Consider the following 16,664-nt stretch of genomic DNA (forward strand, 5'->3'; position numbering starts at 1 on the left):
TCTCTTGCTTTTGCCCTATCTCTCTCCCCGAAAATCAGCCCTGTGCATCAGTCTGTTGTCTTTACTCAGGCCAAATGCTGACATCTGCTGAAATTTGGGTTGGAGTGTTGAAAATGAGAAAAAAAAAATGGACAGGTGAAGTACAATTCATACCAGTTGCAGAACAGTTTGCTGACCTACAGAAACAGCATAGAACTAGTTGGGAAAATGAGGGTAAAATTAGAGTGGGCATCTGCTGCCATCTCCCCAGGACATCCGAACACAGGATTTCTTGTACACAATTGTTTGTGTGGTTTGTTATCCTGCCTGGAACAGCAGCCAGTACCGATTACTTGAAATGAAGGGGTAAGCTCTGAAGTGGATGTTTACAAAATAACCTTCCCATCAGGGGAGTTTCTTTCTAACCCATACATTTTGTAGCTGTTTTATATCCTGAAGCATGAAAAAGGATTGCAGCGGTGAAACAGGATTAGATTTTAGGAGGGATTTGCTCTCAGATCTGAGAGTAAAAAGAAAACCCCTGTATTGGCAATAGGAAACTGGCAAGGAAAACAAAATACTGCCAGCAAGTAAGGTGAGTTACTGCCACAGAAAGGGTTAAAAAAGACAAAAGGACAGAATTTTACAGGCAAATTGGTGCACAGAAAATAACTTTAATCAAGTCAGCTCTTGGAAATGGGATAAAAATTATCTACCTAATCACTATTTTTCTTCTTTTAATATTTCCTTTCCAAGGAAATTTGTCAGATAAATAAAAGGTAATGAAAATGTTAACGTGACAGCTCGGAAGAACGAACGTAGAGGACTGGTTAGATAAACAGCATGTAGAAAACTCAGTAAAGCTAAAGGAAGCTTTTCCTATTGGGGTGTAGGAATCAATGGCAAACTCAAGGATTCGGCTATTTTTGAAGTATGTTGACAAACTAGGGAGAGCGCCAGAGGACTGAGGAAAAGCAAGTGCTTTGCCAGTATTTTGCAGGGCGAGGTCGGGGGAGCAGGGAGGAAGCAGTGATCTTGGCAATTATCACCCTTTTAGAATTACTTGTGATCCTGGCAACACGATGGAATAAACAGAAGGGGGGGGGGAAGAAAAAAATGCAAAGGATAAGAGATTTATGAGCAATAGGCAGCAGCATACATTTATAGAGAACAAATCACATTGAGACAAATCTGATTACTTTCTCTTGATTGGATTTACAAAATTAGTGAATACTGCAAGCTATGGACTTTGACAAAACTTTTGGTATGCTGCCTCGTAAAACACTGCTTGAGAAACGAATCAGTATCGGCTTGAATGTGAGTGCAGCCACCTGAGTTGCAAAAACAAACACCCCCCTCAAACAAAAAAACCAAAAAACAAAACCCTCCAAAAAATCCCCCCCGAAAACAAAACAAAACCGAAAACAAACAAAAAAACAACAAGAACGAAACCCTGTCCCTCCCCGGAAAACAAAACAAAACAAAACCAAACCCCAAAAAACCAAAACCCAAAAAACAAACCCGAAGAAATATCATGAAAATTGAGAAATAAAAAGGAATGCTAAGCAAAACTGGATGGTGGCAGGGTGGCACCGAGCTTTATTCTGATGGCTGCTGGTGATATGTAAAATGGAATTAGAGGAAAAGAGATGCAAGGCTTAAGGACAGGGAAGTAACACTGAGAGGTTTAATTCAGGATACACACAATTAGCCAGCAGCGAAATGGAGGAGTTCGAGTACGGAGTTTATTGTTTGTCTATTAAAAATAAAATACAATAACCAAGCAACTAGAGGGTAAGTATATGGGAAAGGCTGCCTCGTTAGCGAGTAAGGGATCTGTAATGTCTCCACCAGCGGCACCAACCACAGCGCAAACAGACAGAGACGCAACGGACACTGGCCACCCGGGCTCGGAAGCGGGCCGGCCGCGGGGCGAGGGCTGCGCGGGCCTGGCAGGGCTCGGCGGGCTCGATGTCGGCATTACCCCACCCGGCCCGCCGGCAGACCCGCCCCGCGGGCGGGGCGGGCGGAGGAAGTGGCCCGGGCAGGCCGGAAGCGGCGCTGACGAGGGGCTGGTGGAGCGGGGCGCTGGCCGGTGAGTGGGGTCGGGGTCCTGGCGGGAGCCGGTGGGGCCGGGGCGCTGAGGACAGGTGTTCCCTGCGGGGTTGGGGGCTGTCGAGCAAAAGTAGCAGCTTCTCCCCAGAGGAGGGGGTCGGTGCGGCCGGGTCCCTGAGGACTAAGGAAGGCGGCCTCCGGCAGCGGGTGGTTCACCGGGAGGGGGGTACGGGTGTTTCTGAGCCCGGTGAGGAGAGAAATCCCACGTCTGCAAGGCACGGAGAGGGAGGGAGGGGTTGTGAGGTGAGGGATTTGCCCAGGACTTTGGGAATGGCACACTGGCAGCCCTGAGGTGAAAGGGGTGGGATTTTTCGGCAGTAGGAGTTTGGGCTCGGTCTCATACACCCTGTTCTGAGGAGCGCGGAGTCCCGCGCCTTATTTTGCTGTTGAAGTGATACTGGCCTGCAAAATACCTGTTTTACCATCTGTTTTACTGCCAACTTTGCTGTTTGTCTCCTTTTTGCGAGATGCAGTCTGTTTGTCGAGCAGGCTAATCCTTCTCTGTGGCTTACCTACTAGAGGTAGCAAACTAGATGCAGGCTTTCATACCCTTAGGATGTGTAATAGAGCATGCTGCTTCAACACAAAAGATGCAACCTTAAGGCCTTTTCAGACACAGAGCACTTGACTCACCTGCTGCAGTATGGAGCTCTGTGCCACCATGGCTAGAAGAGGGATTTAACCCTTGCAAAAGGAAGAAGTGAGTGTTAGCCCAAGAAGTGGCAGTTGTCCTGCATTGGGTCCTCCCAGGCAACTCTAAAGTAAGTGTCTAACTTGGTTAATGTTACAAAGGCTATAGCATACTACAATCCAGTGATATGTTGGTAGCAGTGTTTATGTCTGGTGCTAATTGTTTGTTGTCATTTTTCACAGGCATTGCCAATGGATGAACTGGTGCATGACTTGGCCTCAGCCTTAGAGCAGACTTCAGAACAAAACAAACTGGATGAGCTATGGGAAGAGATGGCACTAAGCCCACGGCAGCAGCGGCGGCAGCTCCGCAAGAGACGGGGTCGTAAGCGACGCTCAGACTTTGCGCATCAGACAGAGCACGCCTGCTGCTACAGTGAGGCCTCAGAGTCCAGCTTGGATGAAGCTATCAAGGATTGTCGTGAGGTGCTGACAGCTAATTTCAGTGACTCTGATGACATGGCAGTGGTCAAACGACACCCAGCTCTTAGTGCCACCCTGAGGAGCAAGCAGCACCTGTGGCATGAGTCAGACTCCTTTACAGAGAATGCACCCTGTCGACCTCTCAGGCGCCGACGGAAAGTCAAACGCGTGACATCAGAGGTGGCTGCCAGTCTCCAGCAAAAGCTCAGGGTGTCAGAGTGGAACTGTGAGAGGGGCTGCAGGTTCAAGTCAGCCAAGAAACAGCGCCTTTCACGCTGGAAAGAAAATGCCCCTTGGACATCATCCAGTCGTGGCCTTTGTGAATCTGGAGAGAACAGGCCCTTCCTCAGCAAAGGGGGAAGGAAGGAGCGGATGGAGTGTGAAGCTGATGATCAGAAACAGGGCTCAGATGAAAACATGTCGGAATGGTGAGATCTTGGTTTCTTTCCTGTGGTAGTCAGATGGCTGCCTTGCTTGCAGCTGCTTGTAAATCCCGTGCCTTGCTTTTTGAAGTTCTTATCAAAATTATTCAGTCCTGCTCTCTCTTTGAAGAGGAGAAGTATCTCAGCTACTTCCAAACTGTAGATTCTTTCCAAGTCTTTACTGTCAATGCTGTATAATGGCCCAAAATGCTTCCTTGATAAGTTGGGAAGCTGATATGTTTCTGGCTCCTGTTACACAAGGAGTCCTCTGAAATGTCTGTGGCCCTGCAGCTACAAAGTGGCATGCTTGTGGCCTGCGGTTTGGAGACTAAGTCCACCTTTGGCACTTGTGTGATTGATATGAACTGATCTCAGTTTCTTGTTTTCAAAATTTACCATAGGTAGTAATAGAGAACAGATAACACCTCCCATCATTACTGCTAGTCCTCTGTACAGGTACTGTGTGAACCTCAGTCTAAACATCTTGCTTGCAGTTCTACATCTCTGCTCTGATCTGGTCCTGAAAGGCTAGCTAAGGGGAGAATGTAGTGAGATGATGAAGAAGTTGAGGGGAACTTGAATTACTTACAGGATAAGCCCGTGTCTGGCGTGTCTTCATGTCCAGTTTTGGAGAACTTTGATGAATTTGTGTCAGAATTTCAGAGGGGATTAAAAAGAGACAATTAAATATCATGGTCTGAATTTAAAAAAAACTTGGGAGTTTAAAAAACTTGGAAAGTTTTTCCCTCGAGTGTGACTTTTATTCTTTCTGTAGAAGGTTTGGCGTTATAAAACTGCTTCTGTCTGAAAAGATTTTTCAGATTAGAAAAGAAGTAACTGCTGAGAACCAAATGGAGGACATTTCTTAACGAATGACATACAGAAAATGAATGTGATTGTTTATTTTCTAATTATCATTGTGTAAGAAGCAGCAGACATTGAGGAAACATGTAGAACAAAAAAAACCATATTTCATGAAACATGAGATTTGGAACTCTACTGCAGGACATTTTGGAGGTCAAAGATTAAGTATGTTCAAAAGTGGGATGTGGAGCGTAGATTTATCAGGGTCTGTTAAACATTACAGGCCAGATGAAAGATCCAGCTCAGGAAGTTCTTAAACTACTGACAGCTAGAAGCTGGAAAAGTATACAGAGGAGTCTGCATTTGTCATGTTCTCATGTTCTTTTCTTAAACCATCCACTGTAACAGGCCCTATCAGACAGAGGGCAGTGCATTTGGAAAGTATAACTGCTTGATCCAGTATGACTGTTCATATGTTAAAGTTCATTTAAGTGTTCTGACAGTCTAGCTCTTGCCGTTTATCAGAGTGGACAGGTGGCACTTTGTTATTACAGCTTTGTGGATAACAGCTGGAAGTTCAAACTTCTCAGTGGTATTTTCTGGGACATTGTGAAGAGCTTAGGTTGTAATAAGTCCTCACTGTCCTGGCCCAGGGGACCACTATTGCATTTTTAGTGGGTCAGCGTGGTTTGTATGTAATTTACAGGCTGGAAGTAGCAAAAAAGTGGTCACTTTTTTCCTTTAAGAGTGGCTATTGTTGCTAAAAAGTGGGTCTTTATAAGAGACTTGTGGATGCCATTTTGCTACTAGTTGTTAAAAGCAGTTTTATTTTTTCAGAGCTATTTGTTGGTATTCCAGGAAAAGGAATGTGCTGAGTAGCTCCTGAATGTTGCATGTCAGTGATGATGGACTGAGAGATACCCTTCCTTGATGTGGCAGTGATGGACAGTGTTTCTTGAGTTGTTTGTTTATTTTTTCACCAGTCAGAGTCTGTTCCATCATGTCAAACTTCAACTTAAACCATCAGGGTTTCATCCAGCCTTTATTTGTTCCAGCCTTTGAAAGAGTTAATAAAGAGCTATGTCCGGACTGTTACTTGAGGACCATGCTGATTTGTTCTCTCTCAGTTTTCCCTTGCTCTCAAACTAATTATTGTGCAAGTGTATGCACCAAATGACACTTACCATCTGCTGCCAAATCCTTGGGATTCTCTTCGGAAAGCTAGGGCTTGGAATATTTGACCTCTGCAACACCACATGGGTGATCTGTGCTATGACTCACTGGGGAGGGTCAAAGTTGGAGGGAGAAATACATAGAACCCTCTTCAGTGCGGAGTATCCCTCATGGCAATGAAGGATTATGCTTTGGTCTCTGCTGCTCTAAATATAGCACTTTGCTGCTAGCAGCAGAGTGCAACTGGCTGTGCTTACCTCACTCCCACTGTCCTCTAGATTCCCGGTACAGTAAGAGAAGTACTTTGCATAGATGTATGACAAGGGCATATCCTGAGGAAGGGAGAAGAAAATTGGATGCCTAGGGGAGTGAATGGTGTGGTTGTCATCACAAGGAAAGGTGACTGATGCTGCTTGTGGGACTTGGAAGCAATCTGTGGTGATCTGGTGATTTACAAAACTTTCATACTGAAGTGGTTCCACCACTGTTCACTCCTCTAGCAGTAGGGAGTGTCACAAACGCAGTGGGTTTTCAGGCAAACTAAGCTGTATATTGAGAACGTTTTGGTTTTTTCCACCTTCTTTTTCCTCCCCTCCACTGACACTTGCTTTTCTTTGTTATGCAGGAATGAATCTGTAAATGCTGAAGTATCCAGTATTTTTCTCTGCTTTCTAGAAGGCTTTTTATCCTAAGTTAGATCAAAACCCTCCTGTATTCAGTCGATAAACTGCCATTCACTGAGAAAGTCTTGGATATGAATTCTTAACGGGGAGGTAGTTTTTTATAGTTTGCTCGTGGGACTGCTCCCAGTCTTTTCCTGGAGGAAGATGAGCTGCAGTGTTATGATTCAACATGTGCATGAAATGAAATCTTTGAAATTGTTTGCCAAACGTGGCAAGAGGTGAACACAAATTGAGAGAAGGAAGGATGTGCAAGAACATGATGAGGAAATGATGATGGGTTTGAATTGGGTAATGACACGACTCAATGCCTGATCTATAAATAATTGTGGAAACGACAGAGGAAGCCAGTGATTTAAGCAGTCATTTGTATATTTGTACAAAGGCGACAGTTAACTGCTAAGTTAGCTGTTAGAAGTAGCATGCCCTTCTGTCCCTTAATGTTTTGAGGTTCCCTGCAGCCATAATAAAGCAAAGGCAAATTATATAGAGAGTGCTGAAGTTCTTTCTCTTGTTGGTACTTCCAGGTCCGGGTTTGGTTTGGTTTGAGGGCTGAACAAACCATAGTGCAAGAGCTGTCTGAAAAATGACTTTCAGTGGCATGCTTACTAGTGAAAGATGTGCAATTGCTCTCATCTATTTTCAAGTGCCAGAACTTTTAGTGTGACTTTTTCAAACTGGGGATTCTACTGGCCCAGCAATGCTGTGAGATTTTGCTGGTTTAATGCTTATGTGTTTGTTGTGGATTAAACTGGATAGGCAGCTCAGCCCCACATAGCTGCCTGCTCACTCCCCTGCAGTGGGATGGGGGAGAGAAGTGGAAAAGTGAGAAAACTCCCAGGTTGAGGTGAAATCAGTTTAGTAGGTAAAGCAAAAGCTATGTGCACAAGCAAAGTGAAATAAGAAATTCCCTACTTCCCATCAGCAGGCAGATGTTCAGCCATTTCCAGGAATACAGAACTCCGTCATTTGTAGCAGTTATTTGGCAAGACAAATGCCATAATTCCAAATGTCCCCAGATTCCTCCTTCTTTTTCCGAGTTTTTATTGCTGAGCATGACACCATATGGTATGGAATATTCCTGTATTCAGCTGGGGTCAGCTGTCACAGCTGTGTCCCCTCCCACTTCTCATGCACCCCCAGCCTGCTCACTGGTGGGGCAGTGTGAAAAACAGAGACAGCACTGGCACCGTATAAGCACTGCTCAGCAATAACTAGAACATCAGTGTTACCAGCACTGGTTTGGTCACAAATCCAAAACATACAACCATAGAGCTACTATGGGAAATATTTAACTCTGTGCCAGCCAAAACCACTACTATATTCTGGCCTGAGAGCGTAACCATTGCTTATCCTGGGTGTGCAGTTAAGTTGCTTTACCCTTTGGAAGGGAGCTCTTTTGATGACAGCCTGCAGTGGCATTCAAGAGTCTGGCTAAGCTGATGAATTGGAGGCCAGTTTCTCCATAAAGAAAAAATTCCTCTCTCTTGGAAGGCAAGTGACAAAGACAGAGTGTTCAGCTTCCCCTCCTTCTCCAGCCCAGCCTGACCTTCTGCAGCCCCTCGGTGCCTCTTGTTTTCTTATTTTTATAGAAAATCAATATCCCTCCTGACACAAACAATAGCTCAGCCAAAAGAATAAATGGGGGAAACCTGAGATCTCTGTCCATCACCTCTCACTTTAACTCCCCCAAACTATTTAATTATAAGCATGCTTTGCTCCAGGTGTTTCTGACAGTGAAATTGCTAAATGAGGACCATTTTAACCAGAGATTGCGTGATCAATAACACTCTATAGCAGTAGCTTGTCGGATCAATAGCGTTCATTATTTCATGGTTAAGGTAAGTAGCCTCCTTTGCAAGTGGAGGTCATTAATCAGTGCTTACTGGACCTGCAGAAAGGCTCGTGTAGTAGGAGTCTAGTTTGTGTTCAGCCCTGCAGTGTAAAAGGGATGGTGAAGAAGATGAGATCCCTGAAAGTTTGTTCCAGTAAAGCATTGGCAGTGATGCTTATCTATAAGGAACTAAAGAGCTCTCGGTGCAACAGGATGCTTTAAATACTATTAATGTGATCTGGAATCTTGACAATGCTTTTTCCTTTCTCAGGCACCTTTCCTCTGAGGATGCTAAAACCCTTATGAAGGAGTCACTTGGTCCTCACATCTGCAGCTTATGAGGACTGTTAATCCAAGCTATCAAAAGAGAAAGCAGACACGCTAAGAGATTGGCCCAGGGTATACAGTGAGTTGGTAGGAGAGCTAGGAATGAAACAATTAATTAATGGTTTTCAGTCCTTGGCCTTAATTGCTACGGTGTATATGTGGGAGGGTGAAAGAATGGCCAAGCTTTGTAATGGATTAGTTTGGAACTTGATATTAATTTAAATACTGAAATATGAGAATTATGTACAGTTTGTTCATCCTTTAAGTGTAAATGGCCTTTATAGAATGATGAAGATGCAGAGTTTGTATATATCCACCATGATGAGTTGACTGTGCTTTAGGGTGCATTTTCTAAGAGTAGTAATATGCTCACAGAATGGGGGGTTTATTGTGTGCCTGCAGTTCTTTGGGGTGACATATTTTGTGGTCCCTCATCATTCAGCCTTGTGAACCAAGGGGTTTCCAGTTGATACTGGTGTCTAGTATGATTGAGTTTCCCTGGTGAAGAGGGATCCAGAGATACTTTCAAACAGCATGCCTAGAAGGGAGGTTGATTTGAGTGCTGAGGTACACCAGGTGTTTGCATCTAAGATTTTAGTGCTACAGGAGTAGGCAGTAAGTGGTTTCTGCTTGTCCTGGTATTTCTTGGCTAAATTGGAGGAAGTACGGCCTGAAGTGTCCAGGGATTGATTTAATGTCAGCATTAAAGCCATCAGATGCTTGGTATTGACCTGAGCATGTACTTCTGCTACATACATTTATCCAGCTCTACAGTCAGTTAATGGCTTTCTACACATTAATTATTAGCTTTATTCTTCTGTTCAAGAATTAAGAGTCTCCCCTAACTGCTTCAGCAAACGCAAAGCATGCTCTAACAAGGTTGCATTCAGCAGCAGCAATTCATGCTGTGCTAAGGTATTTAGCTGAAGAGTTGTAAATGTACCAGCTGCTCTTCACTCCAAATAAAATAAAAGTTGCTGTTGAAGGAAGGGTTTGTGTATCAGTGTAACATTTTTGAGAAAAGGGAATCTGAAGTAGAGAACTTCAGAGGCTTTTCAGTAGCTGTTAAGTGACCCAAGGACAGAGTTTTTAACTGCACTTAATTTCCTGGTGAGTATTCCAGACAATGTCATAGTTAGGTTATTAATTCTAGTACCTGAGGCAAATGCCACTGTATTAATTACTTTTTGATAACTTAGAACTAAACTAGATACAGTATTCTATTCTTTTTCAAGTGATGCAGCGTTGCTAGGTTATAACAGAAAGCAGTTATGTCCTGTCCATGTATCTGAAATGCAATTTTTTGAGATGTGTAAAGCGTTTTGGTCTTGGAAAAGCCAGTAGAATGCAGTAAAGTGTTTTTTGTTTTGTGCCTGCTGCAACTGTAACCATGGTTTTTTTATTTTGTTTTTTGTTCCAGTGAAACCAGCAGTGTGTGCAGCAGCAGTGATACTGGCCTGTTTACCAATGACGAGGGCCGACAAGGTAATAACTGTCTTGTGGTTTTCCTTCTGTGCTGCTGGGGAATTTTTCTTCCTTTTCTTTACAAGTACAAAGAAAGGTGTGTGTTTAAAGAGGAACGCAGAGGGAAGTGTGGGAGAAAAGCCAGTGTCACGGAGGGGCTAGAAGTTAAGAAATGAGATGAGGGCTGCAAAAATGTGATTTTCATAAGAGTACACTCTTCCTGCTGAAATACTTTGTATATCAGATCCACAATATTTGCAATATAAGAAGCTATTTTTATGGAAAGGCACAGAAATACAGGGGGAATTTGAGAGCTCTCCACAATGGAAGAACACTGCTTATGATTTGTTTCTGTAGATGTTTTAGTTGTTGTCTACACACCATCAGTGCCTGAATTTGTTAGTTGTTTTCTCTCTGGGTAGAAAGAGAAAATGTGAAAAAAAAATTACTTAATACTGATAAGTCACCTAATTGTGCTAAGAAGCTGACGGTAATACATGATTGGTTTTATTTCTTTAAATATATGTTCTTCCCTTGCCCTTGTGTGCATTGGTTGAACCTAGTATTTTCAATGTCTGTTGTAGAAATTATTTCTTAGGAGTTTTGAGTGTGAAGTGTAATCTGGCTTTATTTATCAGTGACGGCACAGTGTCCAGTATATGGGAGATATGGCAGAACTAAGTATGAAATAGGTTGTAGTAGGCACATAGGCACTCAGGACTATATTTGGAGCATGTGGACTGTGACCCTAGAGATCTGCAATTCTGTGCACTAGGATTCTGTCGCATTTACCAGGCTAAGATTTGGATGAAGTCTCTTCTGGGAATATATGTGTGCTAAGGGAAGTAGCATCAGTAGCTCAGTAGGAAATGCTTCTTCCACTAGCTTGTTACTGACCCGGGTATCTGTGAGTGAGGCAACACAATGATAGCAAATATGCTTACATGTTCTCTGATATTTTAGGCTGTAGGGTCAATCTGTTGTGATCTCCGTGGGTATAATTAGGGATTTCAAATATCAGCTTTGACCTTTGCTGAAAAATAACTGTTTCCAGCCTCTGGTTCTTCAAAAGCAACGGAAAAGTAAAATCTTTTGTCTTCTCTTTTTACTGATGATTGTTCGGGGGGTAGCTGAAATCAGTGAGCACTTGTGTATCAGTTGATAAAGCAGGGTGGTGACTGAAGTGTTTTACTTCATCACCCAAGGTAAGATTGATGTAGACTGGATACTCTATATATATACTTGTCTATATGCTTGCTCTATATACTTGCCCTGGTTTTATACCCTGTTTTAGACATTAACTTTTGGCTGCTACTAGAAGTAGGATACTCAGTATACAAGAATATGTAGAAATGTGACTCAGATAAATTAATAAAATCCAATTACAGCCTTACCTGTCTAGGTACTAGAAGAGATGTGACATCCTAGTCATCAGGCCTCAGTCTGTTCGAACGGTTTATACTGTGATGGATTTCTGGCCAAGATGTTATATTAACTGTTATGTTAAAAGGGCTAAAAAATATTGTTGGACTTTCAGGCTAAATAAGAAATATCTCTTTTTTTTTTTTTTTTTTTTTTTTAAATTTGGACAATTTCTAGTCATAAAGTAAGTAAAAAAACAACAGCTGTCTATGGTCAGTGAGATGGGGAGAGCACAAAATTATTTTTCTCACAGGTCATCTTCTTAGAAATAGTTTTCCAGTACAATTCCAAACTGAATAATGGGAAATTTAAGTTAGCAGCGTACTAAAATTAATGTAGTTTTTTCCCTTCCTTCTTTTGAGGTTACATCATGTAATATTTTTGCTGTTGCTAATTAAATGAGTTATCATTACAATTACACATACCAGCACACTTCTATGAGCAGAGAATGGTCCTAGTTTATAATTTGATTGTAAGGTGGGTTTTTTGGTTTGTATTTGTTACACGCATTGAGATCTCTCACAGTGAAAATTACTGCAGTATTAGCATATGATCCTGATTGTTAAAGTTTGTTTTATGAAATATGAAAGTAGTGATTTGAGATATGACACTGCACTATGCTCATAGACCCAAAATGGAAGGGATAGTTTTGCACAAATTGTGATCACTTAGAAGAACTATGCAACATTATTTAATTTTAATTTACCAAGAGATGCAGAAGGATGTTTATATTTTAAGATATAAGTGGTAGGTCAACTGATATATCACAGAAATAAAAAGCGGTGTCAGAGCTTTGGGCTGAAGTGTTCTGGCTGTCCTCCCTGTTGCCGATTGGAGTTGGTTTTGTGTGTTGCTGCTTCTGTTATGTGCAAGATTGCAGCATTCTTACTAGGCTGAGATTTTCTTAGTTTCTTGTACTGTTGGGGTTTTTTTGTTTGTTTGTTTAGATTTTTTTAGGGTATGGGGGGGTGTCCCTTTTTTTTTTTTTTTCCTGGCAAAATGTGTGGATAGGCATCATAGACTTTGGTCAGGAGTAACGTAACTTTGTGAGGAAAGGAGAGTAAGTGGGGATGCTTGAGTTGAGACTTAATGGTAGGTAACTGAGAGTTTTCCCTAAGTCAGGTGTGTTAGCTTTTTAAGGCAAGATGAAGGACCTTGCAATTACATGGGACTGTTTGTTAGTTGTGCTACTGAAAAGCTACGTGTGTCAGGTTCTTTGCCTTCCTCCTGCTTTTTTCATACACTGCTCATGGGCTACCACTCTCAGGTAGTCTCTGGCCTGACAGATTTACTATGAATGGTGCCTGATGCAGTTCAGTTTTAGACTGCAGCTGCATTAATTAGTGACACAGCTTTATGGAGACTTTTGTCATGACTTCTGTTGCTGCTACTTCAGTTTTGCAGAGCGTTTGCAGTTCTGACAGATTCTAAGAAATTTTGATTGAGAAGAACTCACAGCATGGTTAGTGCTTACGCTCAAAGTGACCATTTCTGCTAGTAGTGTGTTTTTCTCTTAGCTTCTGTCTTAGGAGAGTGGGGATCTTTCTCATCAGTGAACATGCTCCTTTTGCTTACTCTGTGAGCCTGGTCTTTTTCTCTTGTGAAATCTCTCTTGTGACTGCCTGTAGTGTGTGCCAAATGATTGGCCTCTACCGTTGTCACAGTAATTACTTCAGAGAAAGAGTTCTGCATAAGACATCACACAACACTGAACTAAGGTTGATGAGATGCAGTAGCAACAGAGTGCTAAAGCTGCCCTAGGCAGGTCTATAAAGAGGACTTTGTTCTATAGGGAAATTCTGTAGACTGATGAGTTGGATAGTTTAAAGCATTTAGTGAGGCCCCATAGTTACTGAGGATCATTGAAACGGAATACAAATACAAGGCTCTTCAGGAAGGAATTCCTAATGAGACTTCAGCTGTTTCACATCCAAATATGCCTACTTCTAATATTTTGAGGGATTGTCACCAGGCACATTGATGTTATTTGTGGCTAATTCCATCTTGTTTCTTTAGGAGATGATGAGCAAAGTGATTGGTTTTATGAAGGAGAATGTGTTCCAGGATTCACTGTCCCCAACCTTCTTCCTAAGTGGGGAGCTGATCACCGATCTGAAGTGGAGAGGATTGACTCAGGCCTGGACAAACTCTCAGTTTCCACGTTCCTTTTGCCCTCACGGCCAGCTCAGAGAGGTGAGATCCATCAGGAATGCCGTGTGTTTGAGAACTTCTATTGTGGTGGGAGGAGTAGATTCTGTTTGTAGGTGTTACATTTAAACTGGTATTGGTGATCTGTTTTGGGGTTTTTCCATGATCCAGTTAAAAAAAGCTGCACTATTGGAGAGTTTACTGTAATACTCCTACCAACTGCCCACATTCTTGAGTCTTCTTTTTTAAAAAAATATGGATTTTATTTGATTTGTGGATAAACTGGCGTATCTACATCTTTGAGACTGGAAAAGAAGAGACAGAGGATCTGATTTGATTACTGAACTAACAATTTTTCCTGGTGGTTTTGTCAGGAAGAATTTTTTGTGTTCATTGCTCAGTTTTTCTGGGTTTGGTTTCCAGGATTTCATGCTCGCCTGAATCGCCTTCCAGGAGCTGCTGCCCGTTGTCTCCGAAAAGGTCGGAGGAGGCTTGTTGGCAAGGTATGCCCATTTGAAAGATGATAATTTTGTATTTTCAATACTGATCAGTCTTGAAGTACTATTCTAAGATATGTAAATTGTCTTCTGCAGAAAGTGGCCCTGTATATTTTTTGTTTCATGTATTGTTTGATTTGTTTAACTGCTTTGACTGTCAGAAATTGATTGAGTGACTAAGTGGATTTTAAGGCATGTTTGGGGTGGCAAAGACAGTTGATCAGCACTGAAAGTAGTATGAAAGGAGGCCTGAAGATGAATGACAGAGTAAATAACAAGAACATTTAGACAGAATGGAGGGAAAAATGGTGATAGCGTGAGACTTGTGCATGCTCATCTGAGACCACAAGGGCAGAGAGGTGGCTCAAAGGTGAAGGAAGGCCAAATTTTAGATAGGGAAGCTGACTGATATTAATGGCAGCAAAGGAAGTTGGTTTTAGTGGTTGCATTTTAGTGAGGTGACAGAAGAATAAAAGGGTATATGCAGTAATGCAGACAAAGCTACCCAAAGCCACTGACTAGTCTTATTATATATAGGGCAACCAACATACAAAATATTAGTCCTTTTTCTAAAGGAATAAGCAATACTTTGCAGATGTCTGCTTAAAAGGAGGGATACACTAGTTTGGGTCTGCATCATGGAGCATTGACTGTTGTAAAAGAAGTTTCTGAGAAGGAAGGTGTTGGCTGTGTTTGGCTTGTCTTTTATTGCAATATTCTCTGTGCTTTTGAAAACACTGGCATAAGTTCTGAGCTGAGTGGCCATAGATAGAATCTGCTAGCAAGGTTTATTACAGGGGCCCAGGGTCTGGAGGAGTGTGACAGTTGCCTTCAGTTATACGTGAAAGATCCTTGTTTGCCCCTTCTTTCTTCCACTCACCTTGCTTAGTTGTAACTAGTGTTTAAAATATGAATCCTTAGCTGGCAAGAGATTGGTTTTGGGTAGGGTTCCTCAGGCCACCTGCAAGTGGCTGGGCCTGGCGGCACACCTCTAATGATCCAAATGAGAAGGATAATATTTACTTGTTTAATTCATCTTCATCACCTTAAAGGGATCTTTGTCATTTGCAGCAGAGGTCACTGCTCCCCCTTCCCCATCTCTCTCGAAATTGTAATCATAAATAATGAGTTTCATTCAGAGCTCCCCGCCAGCGAGCTGCTAATTACCAAAAGTATGGCTTGTAATTTACACAGTAATAAACTGTAAATTTAAACATTATGGCACTTTAAGTTAATAATTTTCCTGCTGTAACAAATAGCCCATCTTTCACCCCTGCTGCTACAACTGCCACCAAACTTTGAGTGTGTTTTGCCTATGTACCTGGCACAAACAAACCATACCTGTGAAAGACTTATACCCTCATCTTCACTCCCTTGCTGCAAAGTATACTTCCTTCTTGGAGGGAGTTGCTATGCAGATGTGAACAGCTGGTGCTTCAGGCTGTGTGTGTATGTGTATTCCAGCATCAAGCACATACACAGGGCAGCATCTCACAGGAAGCAATGTGCTCCCAGTGCAAGTCCTTTCTTCTAGGATCTACCTCTTTTTAGCTGCTAGAGGTCCTGCTGCTGAATTGCTGCTTTCAGAAAGGGCAAAAGCTTTGTGCTTTTGCTCCTTATTTTGTTCATCTGTGCTTGGTGAATCCCTGCTGTTAGTGGAGTAGTGTAGTGTTCTGTCTCTCAGCCTGTTTATGGCCGAGCTGATCCTGACTACCTGGAAGAAGCACTTCTCAGTCATTTCTCCTGCTCTTAACTGCATCATTGTGCTGCATAGTTTGTACTATTCCAGTCCTTGGTGAGCCCCTCTGCAAGCAAATATCATCACTGAAATAACAAAAACCAAACCTCACAAATAAAACTAAATGATTTTCTGAGATTCTACTTAGTTAAATTGGCTCAGCTGAGGTTCTAAAAGGTAAGAGTGTATATGTTTAGCTGAGAGTGGGCTGGTAAGGAAAGGATGTGACCCAGGGGAGTGAGATTTGTTCTTACTGACAGCAGCAAGCTATTATGTCTGCTCACTGTGTGAGTTTGCAATCTTTACCTGTCTTTGTGTTTCAGGAGACCTCCATGAGCAATCTGGGCACCGAGAGGCTGGGTCATATCGTTAGTGATCCGCGCCAGAAAGAGTAAGGCCCTTAACAGCTGTTGTATAGACCTTTGGGAGGGGACGAAGAACTATAGGGTCCCCTTCCCTCCTGGGGCTGAAGGGAATGAAGAGCTGGGTAGTGACTTAAGCATAACCTATGGAATGGGGGACAGTACTCTACTGATGGCTTCTCTGTTTTCTTAGAATTGCCACCCCAGTGTGTGGACACTGCTCAAATGCCCTTTTGTTTACAGCCAGCTTTTTCTTTCCTCCTCCCTTATAATGTGCCATTGTAATAACTGCAGATCTTTTGCATGGTAAGAGGAGACTAAGCCCTATATGTTAGTTTTTTTAAATGCTTTGATGTGGAGTCACAGTATGGGTGCATACCCAGGCTGCAGAAATCATGCTGACAAGGCAGCCATGACATTCTCTTTCTTTGTTGTTCTGTCTCCTTCCCCAGTTAGTGTATTTAAATTGTAGTCAGCACTGGGAATAGTCATGGTGCCTATCCTTTGATATCCCTGTAATGCTATTCTTGCTGGGGAACGAGTAGGTAAGGATGGCACCTCTTGACTGCAGTGCAATGGGTCCAGC

The 16,664-nt window shown here is 42.5% G+C and overlaps 1 protein-coding gene across 8 annotated transcripts in view; it reads left to right on the forward strand.

Annotated features, from left to right (window-relative positions):
- The first annotated feature begins 1,505 nt into the window (after positions 1 to 1,505).
- GPATCH2L (G-patch domain containing 2 like) overlaps positions 1,506 to 16,664 on the forward strand; it is a 35,806-nt gene continuing 20,647 nt past the window's right edge. For 2 of the 8 annotated variants that reach the window (XM_032691318.1, XM_032691317.1), the window contains exons 1-6: positions 1,507 to 2,074; positions 2,968 to 3,635; positions 9,868 to 9,932; positions 13,350 to 13,526; positions 13,905 to 13,984; positions 16,040 to 16,107. In XM_032691318.1, coding sequence (XP_032547209.1) covers positions 2,977 to 3,635; positions 9,868 to 9,932; positions 13,350 to 13,526; positions 13,905 to 13,984; positions 16,040 to 16,107 — 1,049 coding nt within the window. In that variant the 5' untranslated portion in view covers positions 1,507 to 2,074; positions 2,968 to 2,976. Of the gene's footprint in view, positions 2,075 to 2,330; positions 2,856 to 2,967; positions 3,636 to 9,867; positions 9,933 to 13,349; positions 13,527 to 13,904; positions 13,985 to 16,039; positions 16,108 to 16,664 lie in introns of those variants that run through there. The other 6 variants (XM_032691316.1, XM_032691312.1, XM_032691314.1 and 3 more) reach the window with 5 other exon arrangements.

This window comes from Chiroxiphia lanceolata, chromosome 6, assembly GCF_009829145.1.
Source record: "Chiroxiphia lanceolata isolate bChiLan1 chromosome 6, bChiLan1.pri, whole genome shotgun sequence".
Classification (NCBI taxonomy): domain Eukaryota; kingdom Metazoa; phylum Chordata; class Aves; order Passeriformes; family Pipridae; genus Chiroxiphia; species Chiroxiphia lanceolata.